The sequence below is a fragment of the Dendrobates tinctorius genome, unplaced genomic scaffold (assembly GCF_039654945.1).
Source record: "Dendrobates tinctorius isolate UK_male_01 unplaced genomic scaffold, ASM3965494v1 ptg000249l, whole genome shotgun sequence".
Lineage (NCBI taxonomy): Eukaryota > Metazoa > Chordata > Amphibia > Anura > Dendrobatidae > Dendrobates > Dendrobates tinctorius.
Window position 1 is genome coordinate 1248555 of NW_027361916.1, and position 19559 is coordinate 1268113.

The following is a 19559-nucleotide window of genomic DNA, read 5'->3' on the forward strand; positions in this document are numbered from 1 at the left end:
GGTCTGTACGGGCCTCTCGGGGGTCTGTACGGGCCTCTCGGGGTCCGTGCGCGCCTGCCGGGGGTCTGTACGTGCCTCTCGGGGGACTGTACGGGCCTGCCGGGGGTCTGTACCGGCTGCCGGGGGTCTGTGTAGACTGCCGGTGGTCTGTGCGGGCCTCCCAGGGGTTGTGTGTGTGTGCAGGCATTGTCCGATGGGACTACAAGTCCCATCGGGCTATGCCTGCTACAATGACAGTGATTGACACATTAGCCAATGATGGGACAGTAGTAGTCCCATCATCCGGCTAATGTGTTGAATGTAAAAAAAAAAAAACATACTACATGCATACTACATATATACTACATTCATACAACATACATATATACTACATACATACTACATATATACTACATTCATACAATATACATACATACTACATACATACTAAATATATACTACATTCATACAATATACATATATACTACATACATACTACATATATACTACATTCATACAACATACATACATACTACATATATACTACATTCATACGACATACATACATACTACATACATGCTACATATATACTACATTCATACAACATACATATATACTACATACATGCTACATACATACTACATTCATACAACATACATATATACTACATACATGCTACATACATACTACATTCATACAACATACATACTACATACATATATACTACATTCATACAACATACTGTACATACATACTACATATATACTGCATTCATACAACATACTGTACATACATACTATATATATACTACATTCATACAACATACATATATACTACATACATATATACTACATTCATACAACATACATTCATTCATACAACATACATACATACTACATACTTACTACATACAATACATTCATACATTCATACAATACATACATGCTACATATATACAACATACATACTACATACATACTACATATATACTACATTCATACAACATACATACATACTACATACATATATACTACATTCATACAACATACATACATACTACATACTTACAGCATACATACTACATACATACTACATACAACATACATACATACAATACATTCATACAATACATACATACTACATATATACAACATACATACTACATATATACAACATTCATACAACATACATACTGCATACATATATACTACATTCATACAACATACATACATACTACATACTTACTACATACATGCAACATACATACATACAATACATTCATACAATACATACATACTACATATATACTACATACATACATACTACATACATGCTACAGACATACAACATAAATACTACATACATACTGCATACATACTACATACAATACATTCATACAATACATACATACTACATGTATACTACATTCATACAACATACATACATACTACATACATACAACATGATACAGACATACAACATACTACATACATACTACATACAATACATTCATACATACTACATATATACTACATTCATACAACATACATACATACTACATACATACAACATGCTACAGACATACAACATACATACTTCATACAATACATTCATACAATACATACATATAGACATACAGTACATATAACATAGAGTACTTACTTACCATTACTTGTCACATTGTTCCCCAAAGCCAGTGTCATCTATGGAAAAAATTAGAAAAGAACAAACAAGCGATATACTCCCTGATCCGCAGAAATCCACGAGTGAGTGTCCCACGCCGATTTCCCGTGGAGAACAGCAGCATCAGCTGATGTGACCGCTCTCTAGGGGCTTCAATAATCCAATGACGGGAGGTAGGTATCCTTCCGCACTGTATTCCTCCGCCACTGTAAAAAAAATAGTCCCTAGTCTCACTTTTGGCATTGCTGTGTGAGAAAGTTCCCACGCAGCTTTTGCCATAAAGTGAGACTAGGGACTATTTTTTTTTACAGTGGCGGAGGAATACAGTGCGGACGGTACCTACCTCCCGTCATTGGATTCCTGGAGCCCCCTGGAGAGCGGTCGCATCAGCTGATGCTGCTGTTCTCCACAGGAAATCGGCGTGGGACCCTCGTGGATTTCTGCGGATCAGGGAGTATATCGCTTGTTTGTTATTTTCTAATTTTTTCCATAGATGACACTGGCTTCGGGGAACAAAGTGACAAGTGATGGTGAGTATGTACTCTATGTTATATGTACTGTATGTCTATATGTATGTATTGTATGAATGTATTGTATGTAGTATGTATGTTGTATGTCTAGCATGTTGTATGTATGTATGTTGTATGAATGTAGTATGTATGTATGTTGTATGTATGTATGTATGTTGTATGTATGTCTGTAGCATGTTGTATGTATGTAGTATGTTGTATGAATGTAGTATGTATGTATTGTATGAATGTATTGTATGTAGTATGTATGTAGTATATATGTTGCATGTTGTATGTATGTAGTATGTATGTAGTATGTTGTATGAATGTAGTATGTATGTATTGTATGAATGTATTGTATGTAGTATGTATGTTGTATGTATGTAGTATGTACTATGTATGTATGTTGTATGAATGTAGTATGTATGTTGTATGTATGTAGTATGTATGCATGTAGTATGTATGTATGTTGTATGAATGTTGTATATATGTAGTATGTATGTAGTATGTATCTATGTTGTATGAATGTAGTATATATGAAGTATGTAGTATGTATGTATGTTGTATGAATGTTGTATATATGTATGTATGTTGTATGAATGTAGTATATATGAAGTATGTATGTAGTATATATGTTGTGTGAATGTAGTATATATGAAGTATGTATGTAGTATGTATGTATGTTGTATGAATGCAGTATACGGTATATGAAGTATGCATGTAGTATGTATGTAGTATGTATAAATGTTGTATATATGTAGTATGTATGTATGTTGTATGAATGTAGTATATATGAAGTATGTATGTAGTATGTATGTTGTATGAATGTTGTATGTATGTAGTATGTATAAATGTTGTATATATGTAGTATGTATGTATGTTGTATGAATGTAGTATATATGAAGTATGTATGTAGTATGTATGTTGTATGAATGTTGTATATATGTAGTATGTATGTAGTATGTATAAATGTTGTATATATGTAGTATGTATGTATGTAGTATGTATGTAGTATATATGTTGCATGTTGTATGTATGTAGTATGTATGTAGTATGTTGTATGAATGTAGTATGTATGTATTGTATGAATGTATTGTATGTAGTATGTAGCATGTATGTTGTATGTATGTAGTATGTACTATGTATGTATGTTGTATGAATGTAGTATGTATGTTGTATGTATGTAGTATGTATGCATGTAGTATGTATGTATGTTGTATGAATGTTGTATATATGTAGTATGTATGTAGTATGTATCTATGTTGTATGAATGTAGTATATATGAAGTATGTAGTATGTATGTATGTTGTATGAATGTTGTATATATGTATGTATGTTGTATGAATGTAGTATATATGAAATATGTATGTAGTATATATGTTGTGTGAATGTAGTATATATGAAGTATGTATGTAGTATGTATGTATGTTGTATGAATGCAGTATACGGTATATGAAGTATGCATGTAGTATGTATGTAGTATGTATAAATGTTGTATATATGTAGTATGTATGTATGTTGTATGAATGTAGTATATATGAAGTATGTATGTAGTATGTATGTTGTATGAATGTTGTATATATGTAGTATGTATGTAGTATGTATAAATGTTGTATATATGTAGTATGTATGTATGTTGTATGAATGTAGTATATATGAAGTATGTATGTAGTATGTATGTTGTATGAATGTTGTATATATGTAGTATGCATGTAGTATGTCTGTATGTTGTATTAATGTAGTATATATGAAGTATGCATGTAGTATGTAGTATGTATGTATGTATGTATGTTGTATTAATGTAGTATATATGAAGTATGTATGTATGTATGTTGTATGAATGTTGTATATATGTAGTATGTCTGTATGTATGTATGTAGTATGTATGTTTTTTATTTTTTACCTTCAACACATTAGCCGGATGATGGGACTACTACTGTCCCATCATTGGCTAATGTGTCAATCACTGTCATTGTAGCAGTCATAGCCCGATGGGACTTGTAGTCCCATCGGACGATGCCTGCACATACTCACAACCCCCGGCAGGCCCGCACAGACCCCCGGCAGGCCCGCACAGACCGCCGGAAGGCCCGTACAGACCCCCGAGAGGCCCGCACAGACCGCCGGAAGGCCCGCACAGACCCCCATCAGACCCGTACAGACCCCCGAGAGGCCCGCACAGACCGCCGGAAGGCCGCACAGACCCCCATCAGGCCCGTACAGACCCCCAAGAGGCCCATACAGACCCCGCCCGCACACACAGACACGCACAGTGTCTGCCCACGCACCGCCCACACTCTTCCCCCCTCCCGAACTGGATGTACAAGGAAAGAAAGGGGCTTTTTTAATTCCGATATTTATGTCCCATTGACTTGAATGGGACTTCCGGTATCGGAATCGGCGATACCGATACTTTTTTGGGTATCGGGCCGATCCAATCCGATCCAATATTTCTGTATATCGGATGGTATCGCTCAACACTATTCGTGACGCCACCTGTGGTGTTCGGCAATGAAGATGTTAAGCCGACGCTGCAGACAGATCCTCTGGGACAGATGGTGTGGTGCAGCAATGATGTAATAGCCCTCAACAGGCAGGGCTGTAGTCCAAGGGCAGTGTAGGTGAAGTGACACGTAGATGGTGCAGTGTCAGGCGCGAGGGATGTAGCAGTGCTGAGCAGGTGGACGCAGGAATAAGTGGAGGACACCAGGGAATGTAGTTCCAAAGCTTTACTCACAGTCTGTTGTGGTACAAGGGCCTGCATCCGTGCTGTCCTCTGGGTCAGGAGCTCAGCCAACTTCCAGGCAAGATGAAGTACTCCTTTCCAACACTCCGCCAACATATGCCTTTTCTGAACGTCTCCCTTGTTGCGCCTATAGTGAAGTACTCACAGTACTGAGTTACACTGGAGTTCCTCCTGTCAGATGTTCCTATGAACTCTACTTGTACGGCAGACAGCTAGTAGCCTGCTTCGGGGACTCCTTACTACCTAGTCCCGGCTCACTCACGATGCAAGTCTTGGGTAGGAATAAAGTGGTGACAACTACTATTCCGCCGGTGTCTGCTGCAGGACCATTAGTATCCATACAACCTCGGGGACCGGACCCCGGCCTTGCGCTGTGAACTTGGGAAGGCTTCTCCTCTAACCCTAATCCTTAGTCCTCCTCTCCTTACGTTCCGTACAATCCTTTCCTTCTCATGGAGATTCAGGCTTTCTATAATGTCTCTTTCCTGTGCCAGCGGACCCAGGTCACTGAGGTCGGCTGCAGCACTTCCTTCCATCCATCCCACTCCGGGGATCTTCTCTCCTCCTCTGACTCTGTCAGACTGACCAAATCCTAAACTCTTCCCGCTCTTTTGAGTGCAAACTAAACTCCACCCGCCTCCCAGCACGTTTCGTGTTCCAAGCAGGGAGCCACCAAAGGGTGCTTTGCTACACTACTTTGTGGTGTGGGGGTGCCGGTGTTGGAGTGTGGTCAGGTGTCTCCACCTTACCTGGATAGTGGGGTACCACACCTCAGGAGGAGGTGCAGTACCTCTGTGGCGACTGAACCCTCAGGGTCGCCACATAATACTAACGGCCCCATACACATGAGATCAGAGTTGGCTGAACAGTCATTTGGCAGACAGCGATCTCTCCCGACTCCCCCATACACACAAATATTCCAGCTTTCCTGTGGTCTGTATGAGAGAGTCGCCTCCAGACTCCTCTAGAGGAGGATTATCTACAGGAAGAACAGACGGATAATCCTCTGAAATTCAGGATGCCAGATCCTTCTCTGCCCTGACATCATCTGTCGGGAGGCCCCCAAATACATTATATGGTCGGCCAATCCCCCGAAATCAGTGCTTTCATGTAACTTTAGCCTAATGTGTATGGGGGTGTTATAAGGTAACTTATTGGACGCTGCCTCTGGCCCGGCCTAATAGACCTTCATACATTGCAGCCCAGACCCCATTATTAGGCATGTAAGTATCGCAGTAACTAGGGCGCCCCATACTATCGAGTACTTGGAGGCGGGGGGCATTCAGCCAAACTCTGTCACACCTTCTTAGATGTCATGTTTGCTTTTCAGGGTTTTTGTTGCAGCCCCTCCTGTGCTGTCCCTGCGGTGTACATCTATGTTCTGGGGCAAAAAAGAGTTAATTTCTTTTTAATAAATGTTTAACATGTCAAAAATTATAAAATGTATCTTCTGCTTTTTTGTTATTTTTTTCTTCTTACAAGAATTGTTGGAGCCAATTTTCTTGAGAAACATTTTAATATCGGCTTTTTCTGGAGTTTTTCTTGTAATATAGGAAAGCCTAAGGCCAGAAATAAACCCCATAAATCACTGTACATGGAGACTTTGGGATCAGATCATTTCTGTCCGTTGTGTTTGTGGAAACAAAAAATCTTTTCTAAAAGCCTCAAACTTCTGTGTGTGACTCAGAGCTGAGATCTAACGTGATGGAAGATTCCAGTGCGGGGAAGACGGGAAACCTTCATATAGACGGCCGGTGGGGATGGAGGCAGTGACCGACTCTGGCCACATCTGTCTCTAGAGCCGCAGTAGAAGATGAAGATGTCGTCCTCATCATGAAGGAGTTATTTCTCATGTCGCGTGTAATGAATATCTCCTGCAGTATTACTAATGCCGATTCCAGTGTCGGTAATGAGACGAGAATTAGCGTTATGGAAGATGAGTCTATGAGGAACGTGTTCAGCTGCCGACTCCGAGGAGGAAACTGCTTGTTGTCTGTGGCCTAAATATATAGGTTTTATTAGTAGATAAAATAATAATAATAATCTTTATTTATGTAGCGCCAAAATATTCTGCAGTGCTTTACAGTTTAACAGTTTCAAAACACAAGTCATAAGTAACAACGTTAACAATACAATAATTAAAGTAAAATCAGCCGCCCCTGCTGGTGAGAGCTTACAATCTACAATGAGGTGGGGGAGATACAAAGTACAGGTGTGTATTTACAATGATGTATTTACAATGATGGTTCAGCCATCTTGAGAAGGTGGGGGACAGAGATAGTGAATGGGCTACATATTCACACTTGCACATAAAATGACTTTGATTAGTGAACGTGATAGGCTGCTCTGAATAGATGTGTTTTGAGAGAGGGCTTAAAACTGTGCAAATTGTGGATAGTCCTAATTTCTTGGGGTAGAGCATTCCAGAGTATTGGCGCAGCGCTGGAGAATTCTTGGAGTCGGGAGTGGGAGGCGTGGATTAGTGCAGAGGTTAGTTGAAAGTCTTTTGCAGAGCGCAGCGGTCGGCTAGCCCGATAGACGGAAATGAGGGAGGAGATGTAGGGGGGTGCCGCACTGTGGAGAGCTTTGTGGGTGAGAACAAGTACTTTGAATTGGACCCTATAATGAATGGGCAGCCAATGTAAGGACTGGCGAAGAGCGGACGCGTCCGAGTACCGATTAGCCAGATAGATGACCCTGGCTGCTGCATTAAGTATGGACTGGAGAGGGGAAAGTCGAGTAGCGGGGAGGCCAATTAATAGGGCATTGCAGTAGTCCAGGCGGGAATGGATCAGAGTGACAATGAGGGTTTTTTTTGTTTCCCTGGTGAGAAAAGGGCGGATTCTAGAGATGTTCTTTAGGTGTAAGTGGCAAGAGCGGGCAAGAGATTGTATATGGGATGTGAAGGAGAGGTTGGTGTCAAACATAACACCCAGACAGTGCGCCTGCTGCCGGGGTGTTATTATGGTGCCACCCACGGAGAGGGAAATGACAGATTTAGGGAGGTTAGTAGATGGCGGGAGCAGAAGAAGTTCAGGTTTTGAGAGGTTAAGTTTCAGATAGAGAGCGGACATGATGTTGGAGACTGCGGACAGTCTGTCACTGGCATTCTGTTGTACAGCGGGGGTAAGGTCAGGGGATGACGTATATAGTTGTGTATCATCAGCATAAAGATGGTACTGAAAGCCAAATCTGCTGATGGTCTGTCCAATTGGGGCCGTGTAGAGAGAGAAGAGAAGGGGGCCAAGGACTGAGCCCTGAGGTACCCCGACAGCGAGAGGAAGAGGAGATAACGTGGAGCCAGCAAACAAAACACTGAAGGAGCGGTCAGAGAGATAGGAAGAGAACCAGGAGAGAGAGATTTCCTTAATGCCTAGTGACTGGAGCCTATGGAGTAGGAAACGGTGGTCAACAGTGTCGAAAGCTGCAGAAAGGTCAAGAAGAATGAGCAGAGAGTGTTCACCGTTACATTTTGCTGTCAGAAAGTCATTGGTCACTTTGATGAGTGCAGTTTCAGTCGAATGTAGGGGTCGGAAGCCAGACTGTGAAGGGTCTAGGAGGGAGTGAGGGGAGAGGTAACGGGTAAGGCAGCAGTAGACTAGTTGCTCCAAGAGTTTAGAGATGAAGGGGAGATTGGAGACTGGTCTGTAGTTGTTTGTGCATCATGGGTCGAGAGCAGGTTTCTTTAATAATGGAAGAATGATAGAGTGTTTGAAGGAGGATGGAAAATGCCTGAGGAGAGGGAGAGATTAAAGATTGTAGTTAGGTGAGTTGTGATGACTGGAGAGAGAGACTGGAGGAGTTGTGAGGGAATGGGGTCGGTAGTGCATGTAGTTGGGCTAGAAGAAGAGAGGAGTCTGGAGACTTCTTCTTCTGTGATGGGATCAAATGTGGAAAGTGAGCCAGGGGAAATGCAATTAGGGATGGGAGTCACAGCACTTGGTGGTTGGGAGCGGATGTCCTGACGGATATTATCTATTTTCTCTATAAAATGGGAGGCCAGGTCATCAGCACAAATGTCTGTGATAGGGGCTTGTGCTTTTGGCCAGAGGAGGGAGTGAAAAGTGTCAAAAAGTTTCTTGGGGTTGTTGGCTAGTGAGGAGATCAGGGTGGTGAAGTAGGTCTGTTTGGCGAGGTGAAGGGCAGCGTTATAGGTTCTTAACATAAATTTGAAGTGGATGAAGTCTTCTGGTGTGCGGGTTTTTCTCCGTCAGCGTTCAGCACTCCTAGAGCATCGCTGGAGAAATTGAGTTTGCGATGTGAGCCAGGGCTGTTTTACTCTGTGTTTGGAGGTTTTGAGGGTGAGGGGCGCTACCTGGTCAAGGGTGGTTGTAAGAGTGTGTTGTAGTGATGAACAGCCAGATTAGGACAGGAAAAAGAGGAGATTGGGATAGGGAAGATTGTAGGGAGTCTGAAAGTGTCTGAGGGTTAATGGCTTGTAGATTTCTGAATGTTTGATAGGTAGGAGTGTGCTGGGGTGGGCGAGGATTTGTGAGCGTGAAGGAGAGAATATTGTGGTCAGAGAGGGGAAGTGGTGAGTTATTTAGGTAGGAGATTGAGCAAAGCCGGACAAAGACAAGGTCAAGGGTGTTACCGTCTTTGTGTGTCTCAGAGGTTGAGCGCTGTGAGAGGCCGAGAGAGGTGGTTAGTGATAGAAGCTGGGATGCAGATGTGGAAGTAGGGCTGTTAATGGGGATGTTGAAGTCTCCCAGGATAAGAGTTGGTAGTTCTGAGGACATGAAGTGCGGCAGACAGGCTGAAAAGTGGTCAAGGACGTGTGTTATGAATGAGTCACCGGAGGAGGAGAAAACAAAAATACAAGCTAAGTCCAGAAAACCGGAGAAGTTGGTAACTAGCGGATTGCAGACCCCTGATCCTATTCACCACAACTAACAGTAGCCGTGGGGGGTTCCTACGGTGGTCCTAGACCCCTCGTCACAGCCGGAGAGCAAAATAAGCCTAAAGAAAGAAAGGGGAAATCTAAACTGCCCCAGAGCAGACCCCAAAGCAATAGACAGCCCCCAACATGTATTGTCGGTGAAAAACAGATGAAAATACAAACGCAGACAGAAAGACAGGCTGAGCAAATGATGGGGCCCAACTAACTAGATAGGAAAGGACAGAAAAGATGCTGGCTGCAATCTGCAAAAAACCTACCAAAAATGTCCCAACAGTCTGATAGGAAAAAAGGCCCTGAAGTCACTAGACTTCAAAAACTCTATATCAGCACTCAGGTATATTCTGAAAACAGAGCAAATAGATCAACTGATCAGAGACAAAAATGGAATTCAGCCAGTCCCAGCAAGGGCTGGCTGAACGCAAACACTAAGTAAACCAGACAAAATTTCATGGAATAATAGCAGGGCAAAAACTTAGCTTTTAGTAGACAGGAACTAAACTGGATGCCAGAACTCAGAGCAGAAAGGATCACCAGCAACCCTGCAGGGCGTTGGCTGCCTTATATTCACTCAGAGATTCTGGATGTCCAATCACACTCCACCTGTTCAGATGACAGGTTCTTCCCATCCAACTCAATTTCACTACTTCCCTTCACCAGCAGAGGGAATTCATCAGACATCACAGGTGAAGGGGAAAATGAACTCACAACAGTACCTCCCCCTTGAGGAGGGGTCACCGAACCCTCATCCACGCCACCAGGGCGATCAGGATGGGCCCGATGAAAAGCACGAACCAATCTTTCGGCATGAATATCGGATGCAGGGACCCAAGAATTATCCTCCTGGCCATAACCCTTCCACTTAACCAAATACTGGAGTCTCCGTCTAGCCAGACGAGAATACAGTATCTTCTCAACCTCATATTCCACATTACCTTCAACCAATACAGGGTCAGGAGGTGCCACCACAGGAACTAATGGCTCAACAAACCTCTTCAACAGAGACTTATGAAACACGTTATGGATCTTGAATGTAACAGGAAGAGCCAAACGAAAAGAGACCGGATTAAGAATCTCCAAGATCTTGTAAGGTCCAATAAATCTAGGTTTAAACTTTGGAGAAGCCACCTTCATAGAGATATTCTTTGATGACAACCAAACCATATCACCCACCTTAAACCGGGGACCAATGGTCCTATGCCGGTTGGAAAACCGCTGGGCCTTTTCCTGTGAGAGAGACAACTTATCCACCACTTGGTCCCAGATCTGGTGCATTCTCTCCACCACAGTGTCAACACCTGGGCAGGCAGAAGACTCCACCTGCCCTGAAGAGAATCGAGGATGAAACCCAAAGTTACAAAAAAAAGGTGACATCAAAGTGGCAGAACTAGCTCTATTATTTAAAGCAAATTTGGCCAAGGGCAAAAATGAAACCCAATCATCCTGATCAGCAGAAATAAAACATCTCAAATAAGGCTCCAAAGTCTGGTTTGTTCTCTCCGTCTGCCCATTGGTCTGAGGATGAAACGCAGAGGAGAAGGACAACTGAATACCCAGCTTGGAACAGAAAGTCCTCCAAAATCTAGAAACAAACTGAACTCCTCTGTCAGACACAATGTTCTCAGGAATCCCATGCAAGCGAACCACCTGTTGCAAAAACAAGGGCACCAACTCTGAGGAAGATGGCAACTTAGGGAGTGGTACAAGATGGACCATCTTAGAGAATCTATCACAAATCACCCAAATAAGTCATTCTCTGAGAGACAGGCATATCAGAGGTAAAATCCACTTAAATATGGGTCCATGGCCTCCTGGGCACCGGCAAAGGCATCAACAACCCACTAGAGTGAGAACAAAGTTTAGACCGGGAGCAAGTCCCACAGGACTGCACAAAATTCCTGACATCACGAGACAAGGCGGGCCACCAAAAAGACCGACTCACCAAATCTCTAGTACCAAAAATACCTGGATGACCAGCCAATGCAGAGCAATGAATTTCAGACATTACTCTCTTCCTCCACTGGTCTGGAACATACAATTTTCCAATGGGACAACGCTCAGGTTTGTCCTCCTGAAACTCTTCCAGAGCACGTCTCAAATCGGGCGAGATGGCAGAAAGAACTACCCCCTCACCTAAGATGGTAGCAGGCTTAGTCACAACAGGAGAATCAGCAAGGAAACTCCTAGAGAGGGCGTCTGCCTTGACATTCTTAGTGCCCGGAAGAAAAGAGACCACAAAATCAAAACGTGTGAAAAACAAGGCCCACCTAGCCTGTCTAGGATTCAAGTGTTTGGCCGATTCAAGGTAAATCAAATTCTTGTGGTCAGTAAGGACCACGACTTGATGTCTAGCTCCCTCCAACCAATGTCTCCACTCCTCAAATGCCCATTTCATGGCCAACAGTTCCCGATTCCCCACATCATAGTTACGTTCGGATGGGGAGAAAATATCATTCATGAAGCACTGGAAGACAGAAGGGGCATTAGTGAGCCCAAAAGGCATCACCAGGTACTCAAAATGTCCCTCCGGAGTATTAAACGCCATCTTCCATTCATCCCCATGCTTAATGCGAATAAGATTATACGCCCCCTTGAGGTCAAGCTTGGTAAACCAGCTGCACCTTTAACTCTGGAGAATAGATCAGAAATCAGGGGTAACGGATACTGATATTTAACAGTAATCTTGTTGAGGGAACGATAGTCAATACAAGGCCTTAATGAACCATCTTTCTTGGCCACGAAAAAAAACCAGCACCTAAGGGTGAAGAGGATGGCCTAATATGACCCTTCTCCAATGACTCCTTAATATAGGATCACATAGACTCGTGCTCTGGTACAGATAAATTGAAAAGACGACCCTTGGGAAATTTACACCCAGGGCTCAGCTCAATTGCACAGTCATAACTCCTATGAGGAGGCAAAGACGCAGACTCATTCTCACTAAATACATCATAAAAATCAGCCAAATAGTCAGGAACATCATGCGACTAGGGAGAGGTGGAGAAAACAGGAGCGTCACTAAGGGCACACCGACAACCCCAACTCACCACAGACACAGATTTCCAATCCAAAACTGGATTATGGATTTGCAACCAGGGAAAACCCAGAACAATGGTATCATGCAAATTATGCAACACCAATAAGCTGCAATTTTCTTGATGGTCTGGGGCGACCCGCATTACCCCCTGGGTCCAATACTGAGGTTTAATCTTCGCCAAAGGAGTAGCATCAATACCCCTCAAAGGGATAGGCGTCCGCAGAGGTGTCATAGGAAACCCACAACGTTTAGCAAAATCCTAGTCCATCAGGTTCAGAGCCGCTCCCGAATCCACAAAAGCCTTAGCGGAAAATGTGGACAGGGAGCAGATCAAAGTAACTGCCAGAAGAAACTTAGGTTGAACACCACCCACAGCAAATGTGTGTGCAAAACGTTTCTCTCGTTTAGGGCAGACAGAAATAATATGAGAGGCATCTCCACAGAAAAAACACAGCTTATTACGCCTTCTGAACTCCTGACGTTGCGCCCGAGACAAAACTCCATCACATTGCATAGGTTCAGACATTTGTTCAGCAGGTGGCAACACCTCTCGTGTAGTTTTGCGTTCACGTAAACGCCGATCAACCTATATGGCTAATGACATAGAATCGTCAAGACCAGAGGGAACAGGAAATCCCACCATAGTATCTTTTACGGTTTCTGACAAACCCTTCCGAAAGAGAGCCGCCAAGGCACCATCATTCCAGGTAGTAGGGACCGCCCACTTTCGGAATTTTTGACAGTACAACTCTGCAGAATCCTGACCCTGGCTCAATGCCAACAGGGCCTTTTCAGCTTGATCAATAGCATTAGGTTCATCATACAACAAAAATGCGTCCACATTAGCCAGAATAGGATCATCAGGTGTCAAAGAAAACGCCCAATCCTGGGGATCGCCGCGCAGCAAAGAGATGACAATTTTAACCTGCTGCGCAGAGCTCCCCGATGAGTTAGGCTTCAAGGCAAGAAATAATTTACAATTATTCTTAAAATTCAAAAATTTAGACCGATCCCCAAAAAACACATCAGGAGTAGGGATCTTTGGTTCAGCAGCATGTGAATGAGCAAGATAGGCGGAAATTCCCCGCACTTCAGCAGCGAGCTGCTCCACACAATCAGACAATTGCTTAATCACCATTAAGAAAAAAATCCCTCTACGGCCTCAGAGAAATAGAGGAAAAAATATACACAAAAAAAAAATTCTGACACTTTTTTTTTTTAAACAATTTTTTCCTGCTATTGAGTACCCTAGAATCTGCGGTATGGCTGGTGATTCTGTTATGAATGAGTCACCGGAGGAGGAGAAAACAAAAATACAAGCTAAGTCCAGAAAACCTGAGAAGTTGGTAACTAGCGGATTGCAGACCCCTGATCCTATTCACCACAACTAACAGTAGCCGTGGGGGGTTCCTACGGTGGTCCTAGACCCCTCGTCACAGCCGGAGAGCTAAATAAGCCTAAAGAAAGAAAGAGGAAATCTAAACTGCCCCAGAGCAGACCCCAAAGCAATAGACAGCCCCCAACATGTATTGTCGGTGAAAAACAGATGAAAATACAAACGCAGACAGAAAGACAGGCTGAGCAAACGATGGGGCCCAACTAACTAGATGGGAAAGGACAGAAAAGATGCTGGCTGCAATCCGCAAAAACCCTACCAAAAATGTCCCAACAGTCTGATAGGAAAAAAGGCCCTGAAGTCGCTAGACTTCAAAAACTCTTTATCAGCACTCAGGTATATTCTGAAAACCAGAGCAAAGAGATCAACTGATCAGAGACAAAAATGGAATTCAGCCAGTCCCAGCAAGGGCTGGCTGAACGCAAACACTAAGTAAACCAGACAAAATCTCATGGAATAATATCAGGGCAAAAACTTAGCTTTTAGTAGACAGGAACTAAACTGGATGCCAGAGCTCAGAGCAGAAAGGATCACCAGCAACCCTGCAGGGCGTCGGCTGCCTTATATCCACTCAGAGATTCCGGATGTCCAATCACACTGCACCTGTTCAGATGACAGGTTCTTCCCATCCAAATCAATTTCACTACTTCCCTTCACCAGCAGAGGGAGTTCATCAGACATCACAGGTGAAGGGGCAAATGTACTCACAACAGACGTGGGTGAGCCTGGAGGACGGTATATGACCGCTACTGTGAGGGACGGAAGAGTCTGATGGTATGGACCTCAAAAGAAGGGAATGAGAGTGATGGAACTGGGGGGATGTCAGGGAACAAAACTAAACACTGTAAAATAATAAATCTCATATGTTTCCCTTATTATCGCCAGTAATTGTATTATTACACAGGATTCTTATGATGTTACATCGGATCATCTTCTTCTCATTCAGGTCTCTACAATATCGGATCCTCTCAGTGAAGATCTTCTACAGAAGAGAATTTTCCTGATTTACCCATCAAGGACGGATATAGACAGAGACAAGATGGCGGAGAGGATGTTACACCTCACCCTAGAGATCCTCTTCCGTCTCACTGGAGAGGTGAGAGATTCTGATGACGTCACATTACATCATTCTTATCTATGGGAATAACAGATGGACAGAACTGGAGAAGACTCTGGAAATGTCTGTAGTGAGATTTATTAATGTGTCTCTCCATTACCAGGATTACACAGTGGTGATGAAGACCTCTAGTGATCGCTGTCAGGACCCTATGTCTGAGGGATGGAGAAGACCCCTGAGCCCAATCACAGGGCCTCTACCTCACCCCCAGATCCATGTGGACATCAATGACCAGAAGATCCTAGACCTCACCTACAAGATGATTGAGCTGCTGACTGGAGAGGTGACACTGCTGGGACATTATACAGTAACGCTATGAAGGGATCGGGGGATGACGGTATCATTGTATGTGTCAGGTTCCTATAAGGTGCCAGGATGTCGCCGTCTATTTCTCCATGGAGGAGTGGGAGTATTTAGAAGGACACAGAGATCTGTACAAGAATGTCATAATGGAGGTTCCCCAGCCCCTCACATCACCAGGTAATAGACAGGACTAAATACACACGGCCTATAATTATCTGTATGTAGAGAATGAATTTAGTCCCTGTATGTGTTTCCTCCAGATCTATCCAGTAAGAGGACAACACCAGAGAGATGTCCCCATCCTCTTCTTCCACAGGACTGTAAACAAGAAGATCCCAGTGCTCCTCAGGATCATCAGGTAGATGGAGAGAAGGTGTCAGGAGATCTCCCCTTTGATGTGTAGATGGCTGTGAAGGTCTTGTGCTCAGTCTTGTTTTAACCACCAGTATTATATGTTTTATACTTGTGTAATGAGAACGGTGGAGATGGCAGGATTAGAGCTGATCATAGATGGGACTTCTCCATCTGTCTGTGACTTTTACAATATTTGTTTCAGGGTGAAGATCTGACCCATATTAATACTACAGAGACATATGTGAGAGATGATGAGTGGTGTAAAGAGGAGAGTGCCACATATGACTACCCAGGTGAGTAGTAACCACTGAATGCAGAGACGTCACAGATTCCTCTCAGTCACCGGCTGTGGCTGCTTTATCGGTGGTGTAGTCCGGCCGTATTACCATGATCACCATTTTGCCTCTAGACCACAACATTCTCCTCCACCAAAACTGCAAATGACTTTGGGCATTGAAAGCCCTTTTCTATAGACCTTACAACCTGGAGGAGCCACCTACTCCCTGGGTTGAGGAGACGCTGACCGTTACCTGCCCAGATCTGTAAACTATAAAGCCAAATGACAGCGTACGTAGAATGTGCTGACAGGTTAGAAAATCACTTGAAGAAAAATATTATGCTGGGCCTGTAAGAGAAAGCGGAGGGTAATGATGCTGTTGGCTTCCTAGGTCCCTGAGATCTTATCGGATGACTCTTCTCTCCCTTCTGTGCTGCTGAATGTCTCATGGTCCCTACAAGACCAGGTCCAGTCTTTCTGGCCAAACTTCCCTTTTAAAATCGACAATAGTAAATGTGCAGTGAGGCCAAGTGTGAATTTCTGTACAATAACAGCAGAGTTTCCCTTTATCCTGACTTTTCAATTTGTATTAAAACTACCATATTTTTTGGACTAAAGACACACTTTTTTCCTTCAAAAATCTGGAGGGAAATGGGGGGTGCATCTTATAGTTCGGATGTACCGGCTCTGGCGGAGCAGCGGGTCACAGGAGGCTGGAGCCGGTGGCTGCGGCTAACTCCTGTTCCCACTGCTAAAGAGAAATGAATATTCACTGCATTCCACGCCCATGGGCTTGGAGGGCCTTGAATATTCATTTCTCTTTAATCCCTTCCCGACCAATGATGCCACATAGGCATCATGAAAAGCCGTGCCAATATGACCAGTGACGCCTATGTGGCGTCATGAAATAATTGCCCTCCTGCGGGTCGAGTGACCGGGGTCACTGAAAGGTCACCCTATCCGCTGTCATGCCGCGCTCACTGCGGCCGCTCAGGGGGCCCCGTCGGCTGAGCACGCGCACTTCTCATACCCAGGTTTCCACTCCCTCCATGTCGCGCTTGTGCGTGCGCGCTCCTGTCAGGTCTGTCTCCAGGTCGGTCCTCTCTATGGTAAAGGAGGATCTGACCCGGAAGCTGTAGTGGTCATGTGCTATCAGGCATTAGGACCTGACCCGGAAGCTGTACTGGTCATGTGCTATATCAGGCTACCTCTCCCTATGGGAGGTCCCTGATTATTGTTGTGCTTCCTGGCCTAGTCGGTTGTGTCCCTGCCTGGCTGTGCGCTGTATTCAGGTCCTCTGCTCTGCTTTGTACTCTATTGTGCCTCCTGGCACACGTTCTGAACTTTCACTTTGCTTTGTCTCATGCTCAGTCGTGCCTCTTGGCACACACTCTGATCCTGTGCTCTGTTTCATGCTCAGCCGTGCCTCCGGGCACTCACTTTGTCCCTGTGCTCTGTTACGCCTCTTGGCACGTCTGTTGCTCAATTCAGTACTCTGTCGTGTTTCTGGCACGCGTCCTGTTTTGCTCACATCCGGACGTACTGGTCGCTGCACGTCATTTGTGCCCACTTGTACCCGTCTTGCACTATCCTGTATTTAGCGCACACCCATGTATCCAGCTGGTATTCCCTAGTATCCTGCACCTTCCTTCAGACACACTCACTCGTGTCTCCTGTGAACCGGCCGCCTGGTGCCAGCAGTCGTGGTATCTTATCCCCTGGGGCTTGCTCCTGACACTCCCTGTATAGGGGGTGGTTCTCACTAGGCCAGCTCGCCCTGGGAGGGTTGGTGCCATGACCCAGAGGGTCCACTCCAGGAGTCGTCACACCCGCACACACAGGGAGCTTTGTACTTCACCACAGGGGGGGTGGCTTCGCCCCCATGTGGCTATGATCGCTCTGATTGGATGTTAAAAGTGAAACAGCCAATCAGAGCGATAATAATATTTCATCAATGAAATTTGATGAAATATTACAAATCCAGCCATGGCTGATGCTGCAGTAGCATCGGGCATGCTTGGAGACACCGATCCGACCCCCCCACACCGGCGATCTGCCCCCACGCCACTGAATGACAGATCTGCCTCCGCTGTCATCATCTGCTCCCCCCGCCTTCCCTCCGTTCCCCCCGCAGTCCGATCACATCCCCTCCCAACCCCCGGTACCTTCCGAGTGCCGCTGTTGCTCCCGATGTCCCGCGGTCCCGGATCATGGGTGCCGCCATCTTGGAAAATGGTGGGCGCATGCGCAGTGCGCCCGCTCAAATCTGCCGGCTGCAGATTCGATTCATTCATTTTGATCACTGTGATAAACTCTCACAGTGATCAAAATAAAATAAAACGTAAATAAACCCCCCCCCTCTATACGCCCATAGGTAGAAACAAATAATAAAATAAAGAAAACATTTTTATTTTCATTTTTCCATTAGGGTTAGGGTGGAATTAGGGTTAGGGTGGAGTTAGGGTTAGGGTTAGAGTGGAATTAGGGTTAGGGTTGGAATTAGGGTTAGGTGTTATGATTGAGTCACCGAGGAGGAAAAAACAAAACACAAGCTCAGCCCAGAAAATCAGAGAGGTTGGAAACTAGCGGATTGCAGACCCCTAATCCTATCACACAACTAGCAGTAGCCGTGGAGTGTTCCTACGGTGATCCTAGACACCTCGTCACAGCCGGAGATCTAAATAAGCCTAAAGAGAGAAAAGGGAAAAACTGACTGCCCCAGAGCAGACCCCAAAGCAATAGGCAGCCCCCAACATATAATGACGGTGAAACAAGATGAAAACACTAACACAGATAGAAAGATAGGTTGAGCAAACGATGGGGCCAAAGCTAACTAAAAAGGACAGGACAGAAAAGCTGCTGTCTGCAATCCGACAAAACCCTGCTAAAAATATTACCAACACAACTGATAAGCAAAAAGGACCCTGAAGTCACTAGACTTCAAACCCTATATCAGCACTCAGAATATTCTGAAAGCAGAGCAAAAGAGAACACTGATCAAGGATTAAGAATCCAGCACACCCCCGGCCAGGGATGGCTGAACTCAAAAAACAAGGTAAACAGAACCAAAACTAATAAGTTCAATAGCAGAGCAAAAACTTATCTTTGGGAAGCAGGAATCAGACTGGTCTCCAAGAATCCAGCAGAGAAAATCACCAGCCACTCAGAAGGGCGTCGGCTGCCTTATATCCAGTCTGAAGTTCCTGTTACCCAGTCACAATCCACCTGATCAGGTGTTTGGTTTCTTTCATCCAAATCAG

At 44.3% G+C, this 19559-nt stretch overlaps 1 protein-coding gene across 1 annotated transcript in view; it reads left to right on the forward strand.

The window, feature by feature from the left end:
* Positions 1-19559, forward strand: part of LOC141063311 (uncharacterized) — a 29165-nt gene that overhangs the window by 1753 nt on the left and 7853 nt on the right. The window contains exons 4-8 of the mRNA XM_073557366.1: positions 15195-15344; positions 15469-15648; positions 15722-15845; positions 15929-16026; positions 16225-16315. Coding sequence (XP_073413467.1) covers positions 15195-15344; positions 15469-15648; positions 15722-15845; positions 15929-16026; positions 16225-16315 — 643 coding nt within the window. The remainder of the gene's footprint in view (positions 1-15194; positions 15345-15468; positions 15649-15721; positions 15846-15928; positions 16027-16224; positions 16316-19559) is intronic.